The 14,605-nt window shown below is 35.2% G+C and overlaps 1 protein-coding gene across 1 annotated transcript in view; it reads right to left on the minus strand.

Moving 5' to 3' along the window:
• Positions 1–9,005: 9,005 nt before the first annotated feature.
• LOC150092825 (uncharacterized) overlaps positions 9,006–14,605 on the minus strand; it is an 82,669-nt gene continuing 77,069 nt past the window's right edge. Inside the window, exon 6 of the mRNA XM_090414544.1 lies at positions 9,006–9,297. Coding sequence (XP_090270670.1) covers positions 9,213–9,297 — 85 coding nt within the window. The 3' untranslated portion in view covers positions 9,006–9,212. The remainder of the gene's footprint in view (positions 9,298–14,605) is intronic.

Below are 14,605 nucleotides of genomic sequence, written 5' to 3' on the forward strand. Positions count from 1 at the left end.
CTTAATCCACCAACTACAACGAACTGTAACTACCTTCATCATCTACACCAATGCCATCTACCACTGACCACCACCACTAGTATTTTCACAGACAATCACAAATATCCATGTCAGAATTCAAACCTGCAGCCTTTTGACTGGAAAGCGTATACACTAACCACTTGGCCAACCAGACTGGCAATTCCACAGTTTCAATAAGATTTATGGAAAATGTTCAGGTACTTGATATTCATATAAGTACTGTAATTAACAACTGAACACCAACATCCTTCTTCGTGTACTTTTGGAGATTGTGAATTCCAGGAAGTCTAGCATAGCAGATATAGTTTTGTTTAGAAACAAATTTTCACAAAAATGAGTTCATATGGTAATAACTGATTAATTTTATTGATCTATTTGTGGAGTTCCCATCTCATGTATCCAAGCAGAATAATCCTTTAATATAGGATAAAAAAGATTAATCCTTAATCTTTACTAAAGGCTAAGAATTAATTACAACCTTTCCCCTGAAATTATAAATCATTTTTGACTTCTGATATGTAGAGACTTATTAACACCCTGGCTGTCTTGATAAGCAAACAAGGTCAGCCTTAAGTGTGCAACTTACTTTTTGTTTTAAAATGGAGAATTCATCCACGAGCGGTTGGTCAAGCTATAGCTCACCAGTACTGTGAATGGGTAAGAAAGAACTTGTTCACATTTATCTTTTAGAGCTGTGGATTGTGTTCCTTGTGGAAACACATAAGATGACAGAAGTGGAAAGGAGGACATAAAGAAGAAATTTGTTCTGTAAGTTTGGGGATGCACTGTGAGGGAGTGTTGATTAGTTGCTGCATGCATTTGAAATGATTTGACAGAGTTGGGATATTAGTGATGCTAACTGCTAATTCTGATGAACAGTAGCCTTAGAGGTATCTATAGAAGATGCAAGCAGCAGAAACTGAGTTAAGTGTATTAGTGCTGATCAGTCTGACTGCCTTTTTCTGTACAGAGTTCGGTATCTTTAGGAAGCTCTTAGGAGTACTGGGACAGTGCTCCTTAAAAAGAAAACCTAATTTTTAAACCTAACAATTATCAATATTGGTAATATGTTTGTGCCATAAGACATTTGAGATTCGTGTGTTGTCAAAAGTAAGGCTAGAAGAGAAGGATTCTTTTTTGTGTGAAATAAGACAGTTGTGTTTTGCTTGTAATGAAATTGGCAAGATTATCCAAACCTCACTGATAAATGTTTTGGAGATCTGTATTTAAGGTAGTAATAGTTAAGGCTACAGAGGTAGTGATGATTTGTGCATTGCCAGGTTTGTCAAATGAAAGGGATGAATGCAATGTGCTGTCATCAGAAAAACTATTTATTGCTTGGTAGTCTGCTAAAGTAAGTCATTTATATATAGAAGGAATAGGTCAGGAGAGAGAGAAGAGATCCTTGAGAGACCCCTTCATCATTCTTAGAGGATAAGGAACCATCCACCATCACCCAAAGCAAGCATCTAGTCAAAGTTGGCAGTTCAACTGCAGAAGTCAGAGGAAAGACCAAATAATGGGAGTTTACTTAACATGCCTTTGTGCCAGACCCAGTCAAAAGCCTTGGAAATATTAAGGGCAACTACACTTGGGACTCAGCAAACTTTTCCATGTATCCAGATTCGACAATAATTAAGTAGATCACAGTGACAAAAAAAATAAATAAATAAAATAAAAATAAAAAAAATACTGGCAGTCATTTATTAGCCGAGTCTCCAAGATAACCTAGCAGTTGAATGTTAATAACTCTTTCCATTACTTCGGAAAGAACTGGAGTGAGAGAAATTGGACAGTAGTTTAGATTTGTTGGCCTTTTTAGGGATAGTATGGGCTAATTTGTATACTGCAGGATAGATACCAGTGGAATAATAAAGTGTAAAAAGACAACACAGAACAGGAGTCAACTCTAGAACACAGGCCTTCAGAATAATCACAGAAATGCCATCAGGACAAGATTTTTTTGTATACAATTTGAATAAAATTCTCCTGATCTCTTTTTGATGAAAGGACATACTGGGCATTGAGTGAAGAGTATGTGGGATGGTGGGGGACATTTACCAAAATCAACAGTACAAGAATCAGAGGAAAAGCAGGAGGCAAGGAGATTGGCTTTTTCTGTGAGTGATGATGCAACAGAGTTAATAACTCTTTCCATTACTTCGGAAAGAACTGGAGTGAGAGAAATTGGACAGTAGTTTAGATTTGTTGGCCTTTTTAGGGATAGTATGGGCTAATCAGGATGCAACTGTGGTAAACACAGTGTTGGGCAGAAGTTGCAACCAATGGCTTTCTTTAGAGATCAGAATCCATGGCCACCATGTGGACAGGATAAAGGTTTCCTGCTTTTAGCTCTCTCAAAGTCAATTTTTGACATGTTGATAGTTTTCTTGCAACTATTCTGGGCTTTGGTATAAGTAGTATACAGGGATGGAGTTCTAGTTGCAGGCCAGTAATAGTATGCTTGATTCTTCTCTTGTACAGTTCTAGCACACTAATGGGAGAACCAAGACATGTTCAGCAAACATGTTTGAGTCAGATGGCAGGAAGCAATAATCCATCCAAGGATATGTGGCGTAATAGTTGCATAGATCATCCCACTTGGCTTTCTTGAAATGCTACCTGATGCATGGATTTGAGCAACTGCATTCATGTTGTTTCATGGGAGAAGAGATTAAAACAAGATTGTGGTCTGAGCTACCTTGAGGACAGACTACATTCACTATGTACTTGGAAAAATCACTAGTGAGAAAGAGGTCCAAGATATTCAGAGAGTGGTTGAGATCATGTGGTAGGTATGTGTAGGGTTATTAGTGATGGGAAATGACAGTCCATGTACCTGCTTGATCTACTCCAAATGCATGTGCAATTGGAGTAGGAGAGCCAACTGGTGTTGAGAGCACAGGAAAATGACCTCACTGTTAGAAAAGTTAGAGTGAAGAATATCAGTTTTTAACTGGGAAATCTGATGTTGTGAGTAGTGCTTGAAGTAGAAATTGTCTGTGTCAGGAAAAGTATGTAGGGGTTTTGAAGACTGGAGATAAAATGGACATCGCTGAGGTTTGAACAGAATACATATATATTAGCATAGTGTATTAGAAAGGTTCGCTGTTCATTGCAATGGTCACACACATTCCCTAAGCAGTAGCATTGTTCAAATTTCCACACTGGATGGTACTAGGACTGGATTTTTTTACACGAATACTCCTTTTTTTATAATTAATTGTCCATGCATCATCTCCACTTTGTCATTTATCTTCCAGCTGTTGGCTTAATTTTCTATTCTGTTCTTGCTGTGCATAAGTCAGATCTGGCCAGGCTTGTATACATGACACGGTAGTGTCACCTTCTGATATGTTATTCATAGTGATTATGATGATCTGCTCGATGGCATATTGAAAGTCACTCTAAGCACAGGAGATTTGTTCCATCACTCTGTGTATTTGTGGTCTGGAAGCAGTAACATCTGACAATTGTCCAGGAGTCAAATTTGCATCATTTGCCAAGATTCCAGATGTCATTTGGTGTTATGTCTGTTTTGGAATAAACACTCAGTGCAATGGGATTGTATTTTTTATTTTCTGCCTACACAGTATCTTGAATTGACAAGACAATGTGTTTCAAAGCTATCTGGCGTTTTCAGCAGTAGGCACATTAACATCAAAATGTTGATTGTGAATCACTTCCATATTTTTGTTCCCAGTGTGTGAATTATATGCGAGAAAGTATTAAGTGCAATAAGGTACTGCTTTAAGCTGTCCATGCACTTTCAAAGATTTAGAAACTGTTTAATGGAGGGAGGCACATGGGATAAAAGAATGGCTAGCTGAGGTTGGTCAATAGTTTTAGTGCAATTTGACAATCTTTGTGCAATTAGATTACTTTTATTTGTATGATGACATAACGGCTGTGAGGCCCCTTTTTGGGGGAGTATGGCACCATCTCAATCCCCCTGCCTGAAATTTTATTAGGGCTTGGGACCAGCATAGCTGACAAATCAGGCCTATGGCTGGGTCATTGACTGACAACCAAAATTGCACTGAAGGCTCTTCTTGTCTGTAATCTCCAACTAGCACTTTTGAACTTTAGCTGGCCTGCCAGAGTTGGTGAGATTCATAGCACTCTATGAATGCTCTGCTTTGTTGTCATCATCTTTGCTTTGTGCTGCAGGTATATCTATACACAGTGCACAGGCGTTTGCTTTGGCCGATATTGAAGTAGAAAAAAATTTTTTGTTGAAAAACACAGAATACTTACAGTTGGTCTTGAGCTCTGTAGTTCCTTTACATTTATTGCTATACTATCATTTTGGATGTAAAATTTGGTAAAAATCTCTTTAAATAGCAGAAAAATTACAGAGCACAAAATCTAATAACACAATCCAGAGCACCTCACAGCAACATTATATGCATTAAATATATTTTTTTTTGAGACTTTCAAATTTTGATCCACTTTTTTTTTCTTTTTCTTTTTGTCAATTTGCTTCCAGTCACTAGAGAAAGAAATAGCAGATTTCCAATTTTTCATCTCATCTCATGCCAGATAGCAAACTCAAACCACAGGAAAAGTTTTTAATAGTAGAAAAGTTTGCTATAGCAAATTTATTATTCTAAAACACAGGCCTTTGGTTTAGACTTTTCAGCAGTTTGTTACAGCAGTGTTTACTATAGAGAGAGTAACTATATATTGTGCACTTAGGACCACCATACAGAAAAAGAAATGCAAGAAAAATATTTTATGATCACAAGTCAAGAGGTTTTAATCAGAGAATACATACACTTGAATGTGTATCAAATTTTGGAATATTTGAGCAAATTTTTATTATTAGACGTGAACTTTTACTGATATACACAATCATAATTAATGATTTGTTTACTTAGTTATGGCAAACACACCAAATAGAAAGGAATGTTGGTGAATCTGTTTCAAGTAAAAGTAAATCTACACCATCTAAAAAGTTTATGGATTTTGACCATGAAACTTTGAAACCCATCTTTGAAAAAAAAAAAAAAAGAAAAGGCAGATAAGAAATAGCTTCTGTATGCAAAGTTGGCATTTTTTATAATTAAAATTTTTTGTTAAAATTATCATGTTTATTAAAATGCAATGGACATTAATTATTTTATATTATTTGAACCAAGTTAAAAAAAATTGAATTTAACATACATATCTTTATGAATAAAGAAATGAAATTTGTTTTTTAACATATGCTTTATTATTACTACAAGCATCTCCATGGAGTCAGAAGACTCACACTAACCATTTACACAATAGCTACTATGCCTCTCCTTAAACTCATTCACTGTCAGGACATCAAAACTATCTCTGACAATCCATTGTCATCCACTACTATTCAAGCAAAATCTCTAACTTCCACGGATCACCTCTACTCATTCATCATCATAACACTAATTATGGGTATAGACCATATTGGTCTGTTCCAGTCTCATTATCTATCCAATATCCTTTTGGGAGGTCTACCCTGCCTCCTCTTTCCAATTGGCTTATATTTTAGTATTTGTTTAAGATATCGAGTGTTGGCCATTTGGTTTACATGTTCTATCCATTTTTGTTTATAATTGTTTTAGTTTTTGTTTTTAATTTTGTTTTTAGTTCTTTTAAAATATCTTCGTTCCTTTTTTGGTCTATTGGGTTGGCAAATAAGTTTGTTCGGTTTTTCAGAGTGGAATGAAACACATTTTATTTAATATATATAATACATACTAGTCAGTTATATATTAACCCTCTTTATCAATGACCTCTTGCCATCTGTCCACCAACTTCATTATGCCGCGTTCATAAAACTCCTGAGGCTTACTGGCAAAAAACTGATCCAGGTGTCTTTTGACAGCCTCCTCTTTAGCGAAGGTTTTCCCATTCAGAGAATTCTGCAACGATCAGAATAAGTGGTAATTGGAAGGTGCCAGGTCTGGTGAATATGAAGGATGCGGAAAAACATCCCAGCCAAGACATAACAATTTACTCTGGGTTGTTAACGATGTGTGGGGTCTGGCGTTGTCGTGGTGAAAGACAACTCCTTTCTGATTTGCCAATTCAGGATGTTTTGTGCTAATTGCACAGGCCAGTCGCATTAACTGTGAGCAACAGACAGTTGAATCAATCGTTCTGCCTGACGGTAACACCATGTAGTGAACAACACCTTTCCTTCATCTGAAGATAAACGCTCAACCTTGTCTCTACCCGGTGTGTATCAAGTTCCTTGTAATCTTTCCTGCTTTGGACAAACTGGACATTCTATAGAAAAAAGAATTCAAGAGCATCAATCATCAATTCAACACAACAAACCCGAGAAATCTGGATTAGCTCAGCATGGATTAGAAACAAGCCACAACATCCTTTGGTCCAAGAGACTCTCCTCCTACACAGATGTTGCTACAAATCTGAACGTTTATTTAAAGAAAGTGTGGAGGCCTTACTTCAACATCCTAACTTGAATCGTAATGACTGTATATCTATATCAAAAATTTGGGAAAGTTTAATCAAGATAACACAATTTTTTTTTTTTTTTGTAAATTTCCTATATTAGTCTAATGTTATTTAAGATTATTATATGAATTTCTGAATCAATATCTTTAATTATGACTTTAAAAATGTTTACTCTTCTAATACTTAGCGATATGACATCACGCTGCTCATTCTATATGTGAATGATCAATTGTTCTTATTCCACCTTGTTTTTTAAAACTATTCCTATGTAGCCACTGAAGATGGTCTGTAATATTCAGACCGAAATATTTGGAAAATTAAACATTATTCTTGTGTAAACGTGTATATATTTCTAAACACCTTTATAATCTCACCACACAGAGAGCATGATCTTCTTTGGGTGCAATCCGGCTTTCGAGGTTGTTTGCGGTGGTTCACTCTTGTGCCCCCATGATATTTTACGAACCACGTTATCGTACACGACCCATTTTTCATCTCCCATAATCATCCGCTTCAAAAATGGGTCGTTTTCTTGGCGAGTCACAGATGGATATGCGAGCAGTCATATTGGCCTCAGTATATGGCACCTCATGCTGCACCCAAACATTGAGTTTTGAAACATATCCCAGCTTGTGCAAATGGTTTTCAATGCTTGTGTGGGATATGTTCAGTACTGCAGCAATCTTCCGCACTGTTTGTGATGGATTTTTGTTGACGATATCTTTCACAACACTCGAATCAACCTCGCTCGGGCGACCGGCATATGAGCGATTTAATGTGGTAAAATGAGCACATTTTACCACATTAAATCTTAACAAGGACATCTTGATCACCACTGTTCTTGTTTTTACTGGTGCCATGTAAAACACAACAAATCTTGCAGAATAAATATAGTCATAAAAAAAATAATAAATAAAAAATATTACCAGTAATATTTTTTATTTATCATGATGAGCAATATCATGAAATATTTACTAAAAGAAAATTACTTATCTGTATGCCATTGTGCTTCTTCTAACATTCCATGAAATGTCCCCTTGCAGACCCTTTCCCTAAAGCACTATTTACATATATCATTATAAGAGCAACATATAGCAAGAATTTAGGTTATTTTTGTGAGGAAAGGGAGGAATAAAAACTGATCGCCCATGGTTTATTAATCATTGTAATTCACTTATCAGGATATTTTTTTGTTCTCAATGAAATTATGGCAACAGACACTTACCCCAATGGCATAAATTTGTAAATATATTTAGCATATGAAACTATTTAAAACTCGTTCTTGGCTTTATAAAAATCCCCAATGTAAATTATTGTTGTAAGAGGAGGTTTCTGTGGTTTAGAAGTTCACATGGCATATTCCGGTAATTGGACAACATTTTTTTAATAAGCTATATAAAACACAATGAATTAATAAAAGACCCGACAAGTTTCATAAGTCGTGTGACTTACATCTTCAGGGGTAAAAGGTAACTTAAAGTTTAAAACACAAAGAAAAGTAGCCTTCCTGCCACTGGAAACAATTTCGAGATTTCTACATCCCCCGAAACCTCCTCATCATCCTTTAAAAAAACCAGGTGTTTACAAAATTTATTGTTCTTGCGGCATCTGCAACGTAGGACAGAGACAGGAAGATCTGGGGAAATTCACATGAACGAACACCAAAAGGATGTGCAAAATAGAAGAGAACAAAAATCAGGTCTAGCTTTCCATGCCACTTCCACCGCCCGCAATGCACTCTGGCAGAAAACAAAAATGTCGTACATAGAAAAAAACTGTTACATAAGGAAGCTGCAAACATGCTTAAAATACCAACATGCTTAAAGAAGCAGCAAACACTTAAAATACCAACACAATGCCATAAAAATCAAGGATTAACTCTTCACCGAGTTTGGTCAGCTTTAATAAAAAATATACCTCAGTCAGACCTCGGACATTATGAACGTGAACAACAGAACGTGGCGTCATCCAGCATTGTTTAAACTCAGCACTGCTTTGAATCTGCATTCTGAATTTTAATTTTATGAATAGTCACACGGCTACAACTGTATAGTATGAACTATTACTAATAATTTCTCTTTTCTTTGTGTTTTAAACTTTAAGTTACCTTTTACCCCTGAAGATGTAAGTCAAACGATTTACAAAACTTGTCGGGTCTTTTATTAATTCATTGTGTTTTATATAGCTTATTAAAAAAAATGTGGTCCAATTACTGGAATATGCCATGTAAATTATTGTATCTGAGAATATCTTTAATCAAAAAGCTTGACCATGTCACAACTTTAATAATGTCAGTTAATATGCAAATTAACTAATCATGAGCTAAAGATAACTCCTGTTTTCCATAGCTCGATTTTGTCCCATACCTGTTAGATATATTACAGTAAATGATAAGCCTTTATTACTTTTAAAGATAGTAATAATATAGATGACTGTAAGTTTAACTAATAGTAGTATAATGCTGTATATCTAATCAAATATCTTAAGAACCAAAAAAAGAAAAGAATACAAAACAATACTGTTAAAACACAGTAAAATACGGCTTCATTTTTATATCAAAACAATTTTTTCAAGTATTCATTATATACAGTGAGTGACATCTGTTAATACATTTTCTGGATTCATATGTATAAAAACAAAACAAAAAATAAATCAGGCAAAGCCATATAGAAATCAAAATCTTTTGATAATAAAATTTCAATACCAAATTATATAATTTATGTATATATATGTATACATAAAAATCAACTCTTTTTTTTTTTCTTTCTCATTTTTTCTTCATGTTCTTTTCTTATATCTTCTAAATCCTCTTTTAATCCGATATGTGCACTATAAATACAAAAATCACAAATATCAATTTTTCAGGTTATTAAAGCATTTTTAAAAATCTCTTAAATATGATTCTTACTTGAATGTTTTTGTTGGTGTTTGTTTATAAAATGCATATCCAAAATAAACAACAATGGTTATCAGAAATGCCATATCTAACTGACCATATACTTTCTTAACAAGTCAGACCAGTATGTTTATTTAAAAAATGATGTTGGAGCAAACAGGAATGAAAATTAAAATGTGCGCTATAGAATTAAAAACAAATTCTAAGCTTCATATTAATGAACGTATGGAAATTTAGACAGCAGTTCACCTAGCGTGAAACCAACATCACCCTACTCATTAGAGATCTGAAGTGATTTGAAAAAGAAAATTACAATAAAATAAAATCATCTTTGGTGTACAGAATTATATAAATTTTATAATATAATAAAAAATATAATTAAAGATATATATATATATATATATATATATATATATATATATAAAATTATCAAAAATTATTCTGAGGTATGTTTAGTTACTTTTTACTATATTATTATTATTATTATCTGAGACCTCAAGGGAGTCAAGGACTCATCGAGGAGGCTATAAATCACTCAAACCAGCTATCATACCTTCCCTTAAATTCATTCACACTAGATGCGCTCACTACCCCCTAATGGCAATTTATTCCACTCATTCACTGCTCTCTGGGAGAAAAAGCTAGCTCTTACCCCTTTCTTGACTGTGAACGAACTTAACTTCCATGGATGCCCCTGTGTTCTCTTTCCACCCTCCATATACCAAAAAATTTCATCAGTTGACATCCTATAACACCCATTCAAAAGTTTATAGACCTCTATCATATCACTCCTCTTTCTCCTGTTAACCAGAGTCTGCAATCCACATACTCGCAATCTGTCCTCATAATCTAAATCCCATAATCCAGATATAATCTTTGTAACTCTTCTTTGCACCCTTTCCACAGCTTCTTTATTCCCTTGGAACCTGGGAGACCAAAGCTGCACACAGTAATCCAGGTCTGGTCTTATCAAAGCCTTATAAAGAGGCTTCCTTATGCTTACATGTCAAGGTTCGCTTCAACGTCGCAATTATCCTCTGAGTTGTATTTGCAACTATTGCTATGTGACCTTTGAACTTTAAATTCCTATCCACCAATAATACACCAAGATCCCTTGCCTCTTCAGTTTCCTGTAGCATTATCCTGCTAATTATTTTTTATATTTATATAAATTTTTATATTTATATTTTTTAATCATTGATGATCTTGGTGTCTGGTTCTTGACCCTATAATGGCTTATTTGTAACAAGATTCAAATGCTGGTTAACACACAACTTAGTTGTGTCATTCATTCTTCCCATCAACAGTTTTCAAAACTACTTACACTACACTAATAAGGCCAATAATGGAATATGCAGCACCTATCTGGTCACCTTCGGCCTCATCGGTAAAGAAAAAATTAGACAAAATACAAGCAAAAGCATCCAAGATTATCATTGGTGCAGTCTCATCCACTAACAACATCAGAGCCCAACAGGAATGTGGGCTCGACCTGCTGGAGGACAGACGAAAATTCGCCACCATAAAATTCATAAATAATATCGGAAGCTACCAAAGTGATCATATCTCCCTAAAAACTTATGAACACTGGAACCAAAAATGCAGACTTCACAGATCATCAACTTTACAATATGATGACACTATCAGGAAAGAAATAGGTCTTGATCAGCTAAATGCCCACATAAACAAAGAACCTCTATTTTCCAGTCCTTTACCTTCAAATACCTCCATAAATCTAAACCTTACCAAACTCTGTACAAAAAAAGAACCAAAAGAAATGCTCAAAGAAAAAGGCCTAAATACTATCAATCTTCTTTCATCCTCCAAACAGGTTATTTGTTATACCGATGGATCGTCAGACACCAATATGATTAATGGAGGCACTGGTGTTCTCCTACTCCTGAAAGGTGAAAAACTTTCAATAAAAGTTGGATATGGGAGAATCGCTTCCAATTTTACCAGCGAACTCTACGCAATAAATAAAGCACTAGAAGCCTACTTAAATCTATCATCCTCTCAACAATCTGAAGGAATTATAATTTACAGTGACTCAAAATCAGCTATGGAGACAATCAGAAATGGCAATACCAAGCTCTCACAAGACATCCATAAACTCTTAAATCAACTAAAGTGTTTAGGTAAAAGTTGCATTTTACAATGGATTCCTGCTCATGTAGGCATTGATTACAATGAAGCAGCTGATAAATTAATAAAAGAGGCCAGAGAACTCAACCAAGAAACTTATATGATAACTCTTGCTGATGCCAATGCACTAGCAAAAGCTAAACTAATTCCACTGAAATCAGTGATACAACATCAAATTCTCAAAATCAGTGCTGACAAAAGGACCTCCACCACGATAGCAAGACTACGAATAGGAAATTATTGAGGAATGAAGATCAATACAGATGATACGAGAACATATAGAAACTGCAACCGCTGCCCCAATATTGAACTGACACCCACTCACATCTTTACCTGTCCAGCAATTACAGCAGCCTTGCAAGAAATAGATCCTAATCCTGAACAACAGCTCTATACAAACAAAATCATAGACATAGCCAAAGCAGTACAAGGAGCACACGGAAACATCTAAGACTCTTCAAAGAACAAGACAACAACATCAACAGTTTTCATTCAAATAAATCTCATTTGTGTGGTATCCAACAGTGTAATCTATTAACAGTTTATTCTCCTAAGGCAATGCTAATACATCAATCTACATAAATTATCTTCTGCATCTTTTCTCCTGCAATTATGGCATCAAAAAACTGTTTTACTAAATTTTCCATTTAAGTGACTATACCATTTAAATTAGCTTTGCTTACATTTACTCTATAATGGCAATAATATGAATTTTTTTCTAATATTTCTGACATCAATATATTCTGTCACTGATGCTATCTGTTCATTCCTTAATTTTCCTCAGAATTCTAATATACTTTTTATTGATCACCAGTTTTTGACGAACTGCTTATTTCTAACTCCAATCTCAGATTTGTAAGTTTATTCAACTTTGCCATCCATCATACTAGCACTGCTGCTTATGCTATTATCTATTTACATATAATACATTCTCATTAAAAACAGTGCATAACTTATATTCTAAATTCAACAAATCTGAGAAGATAGTTAATGTTTTCCAATGTTCTGCTAATTTAGTATTAGTATTTTTTCTAGATCCACATGATAGTCAGAAGACTAACTGGGAGGCTAAGCATGTGCGTGCGTGCGTGCGTGCACGCACACACACACACACACACACACACACACACACACACACACACACACACACACACACACACACAATATTATATATTTTATACATTATATAAAATATAATAAAAAAAAATTAGAAATAAATAAAATTCATTCGCTAGCCAAACAGTTACAAAAGTTTCTCGCAAATTCCTCCTGAAGGTTATTTACTAATAACTAAATACTGTGGCTTATCTCAAATGAATGATTTTTTTTTTCCATATACACACTATCAATAATTGTCTGGACACCCCTGTTATTTTAAGTTATCGAACATTACAGGTTTGTTAATAACATAAAAACTGGTGTACAGATAGTAGGAAGTAGTATTTAATCATAGCAGTTGAATACAGGTGGTATGAAAAACGATGTAAACTCAGTGACTTCGAGAGAGAGAGAGAGAGAGGTGTCATCATGGGCCATTAGATTGGTGGCAAGTCCATACGTGCCATTGCCACTCAATTGGAGCATCCAAAATCAATGGTTGGTGATGTAATCAACAAATGGAAACGTTCAGGCATCACTAGTGCAGGAAAACACCCATGGCAGCTGCCCAAAAAATGACTGACAGAGACAGGGGGGGGTATTAAAATGGATGGCAAGCAAAAACCAGATACAATCGACACAGACCATTTGCGATGAGTTTCACGGTGCCATAACACACATTGAGCACTAATACTGTACAAAAAGAACTCCATTTATTGGGTTTCCACAGAAGAGCACTGGCACACAAGTCGAACACCACAACAACGAACAAGGTGGCTCGTCTGGCCTGGTGCAAAGAGCATGTGAACTTGACCAGTGGAAAACGGAACTCTGGAGCAATGAATCAAGGTTCACCTGTTTCCAGTCTGATGAGATTGTGGAGACAGCCTGGTGGATGCTTGTTACCACAGTGTGTTGTACTCAGAGTAAAGTTTGGTGGTGTTTAGTCATGGTGTGGAGTGCATTCAGCTGGTATGGAGTGGGATCACTGGTCATTGTCCATGGTTCCATGAAGGCAGCTCAGTACCTTCATATTTTGAATAATCAGGTGCTGCCTACACTGCGGTGTTTTTATGGAACGGATCCATGTTACTATCAAGACAACTATTCCCCATGCCACAAAGCTGCAGCTGTTATGGAATGGTATGAAGAGATGGATGTTAAACAACTGCCCTAGCCTGTGCAGAGTCTTGACCTCAACCCCCATCGAACACCTGTGGGATGAACAGGAGTCGTGAATGAGGTCCAGAGCAGTATGTCCTCAATTTGTCTCCATTCCTTCAAAGCAGCAGTGAGTTCAGCAACAGATCAAAAATGTGCTGCTTTGATGTCTGCTGCACATTGGTGGAAAACCTTCCTCAAAGAGTGCAGGAAGTGATCAAAGCCAAAGGTGGGCATACCATTATTAGGGTTCACCTGCTGATATCAGTTGTAAATTGTTAAAGTGTCCAGACAATTATTGGTAGATAGTGTATGTATATATTTAAAGTTCTTTAAAATAATGTGTGGTACAGGAAAAAAAACCTAAATTTCCAAGAGAAATAAAAAAAAATGACCAGCTAAGTCACTTTGTGTTCAATAGCCCTTACAAAGACTCCTAAATGGGACTTCATCTAGATCTTTTTGGCCAAAAATTATTTCTTCTAATTGTAGCATTTTAATACTTCTTTTATACAAAATATCCATTCAATTATTTAGTTAAGAGTGACAAACCTCAAAATATTGAAAGTTTTTTCAACTGGTTATAATATAAATTAAAGAATTTATTTAATTCTTTAATTTCAACCTCAAAATGTTTCTCAACAACTGCGTATTACTTAAGCTACTAATGCACCAGGAAGATTTTTTTTTTTACTAGGCTATATATCACTTATTAAGAAATTTCACAGTTAAGTTTACCTTGAAGAGCATTTTTAAATAATTCTATAATGCAGTTATGATCTTTTCATGTATAAGCTACTCATCAACTATCACACTTCTCCAATGTATTAACAGTAG

This window comes from Typopeltis vanoorti, chromosome 25, assembly GCF_054136105.1.
Source record: "Typopeltis vanoorti isolate ZY-2024b chromosome 25, IOZ_Tvanoo_1.0, whole genome shotgun sequence".
NCBI classification, from domain to species: domain Eukaryota; kingdom Metazoa; phylum Arthropoda; class Arachnida; order Uropygi; family Thelyphonidae; genus Typopeltis; species Typopeltis vanoorti.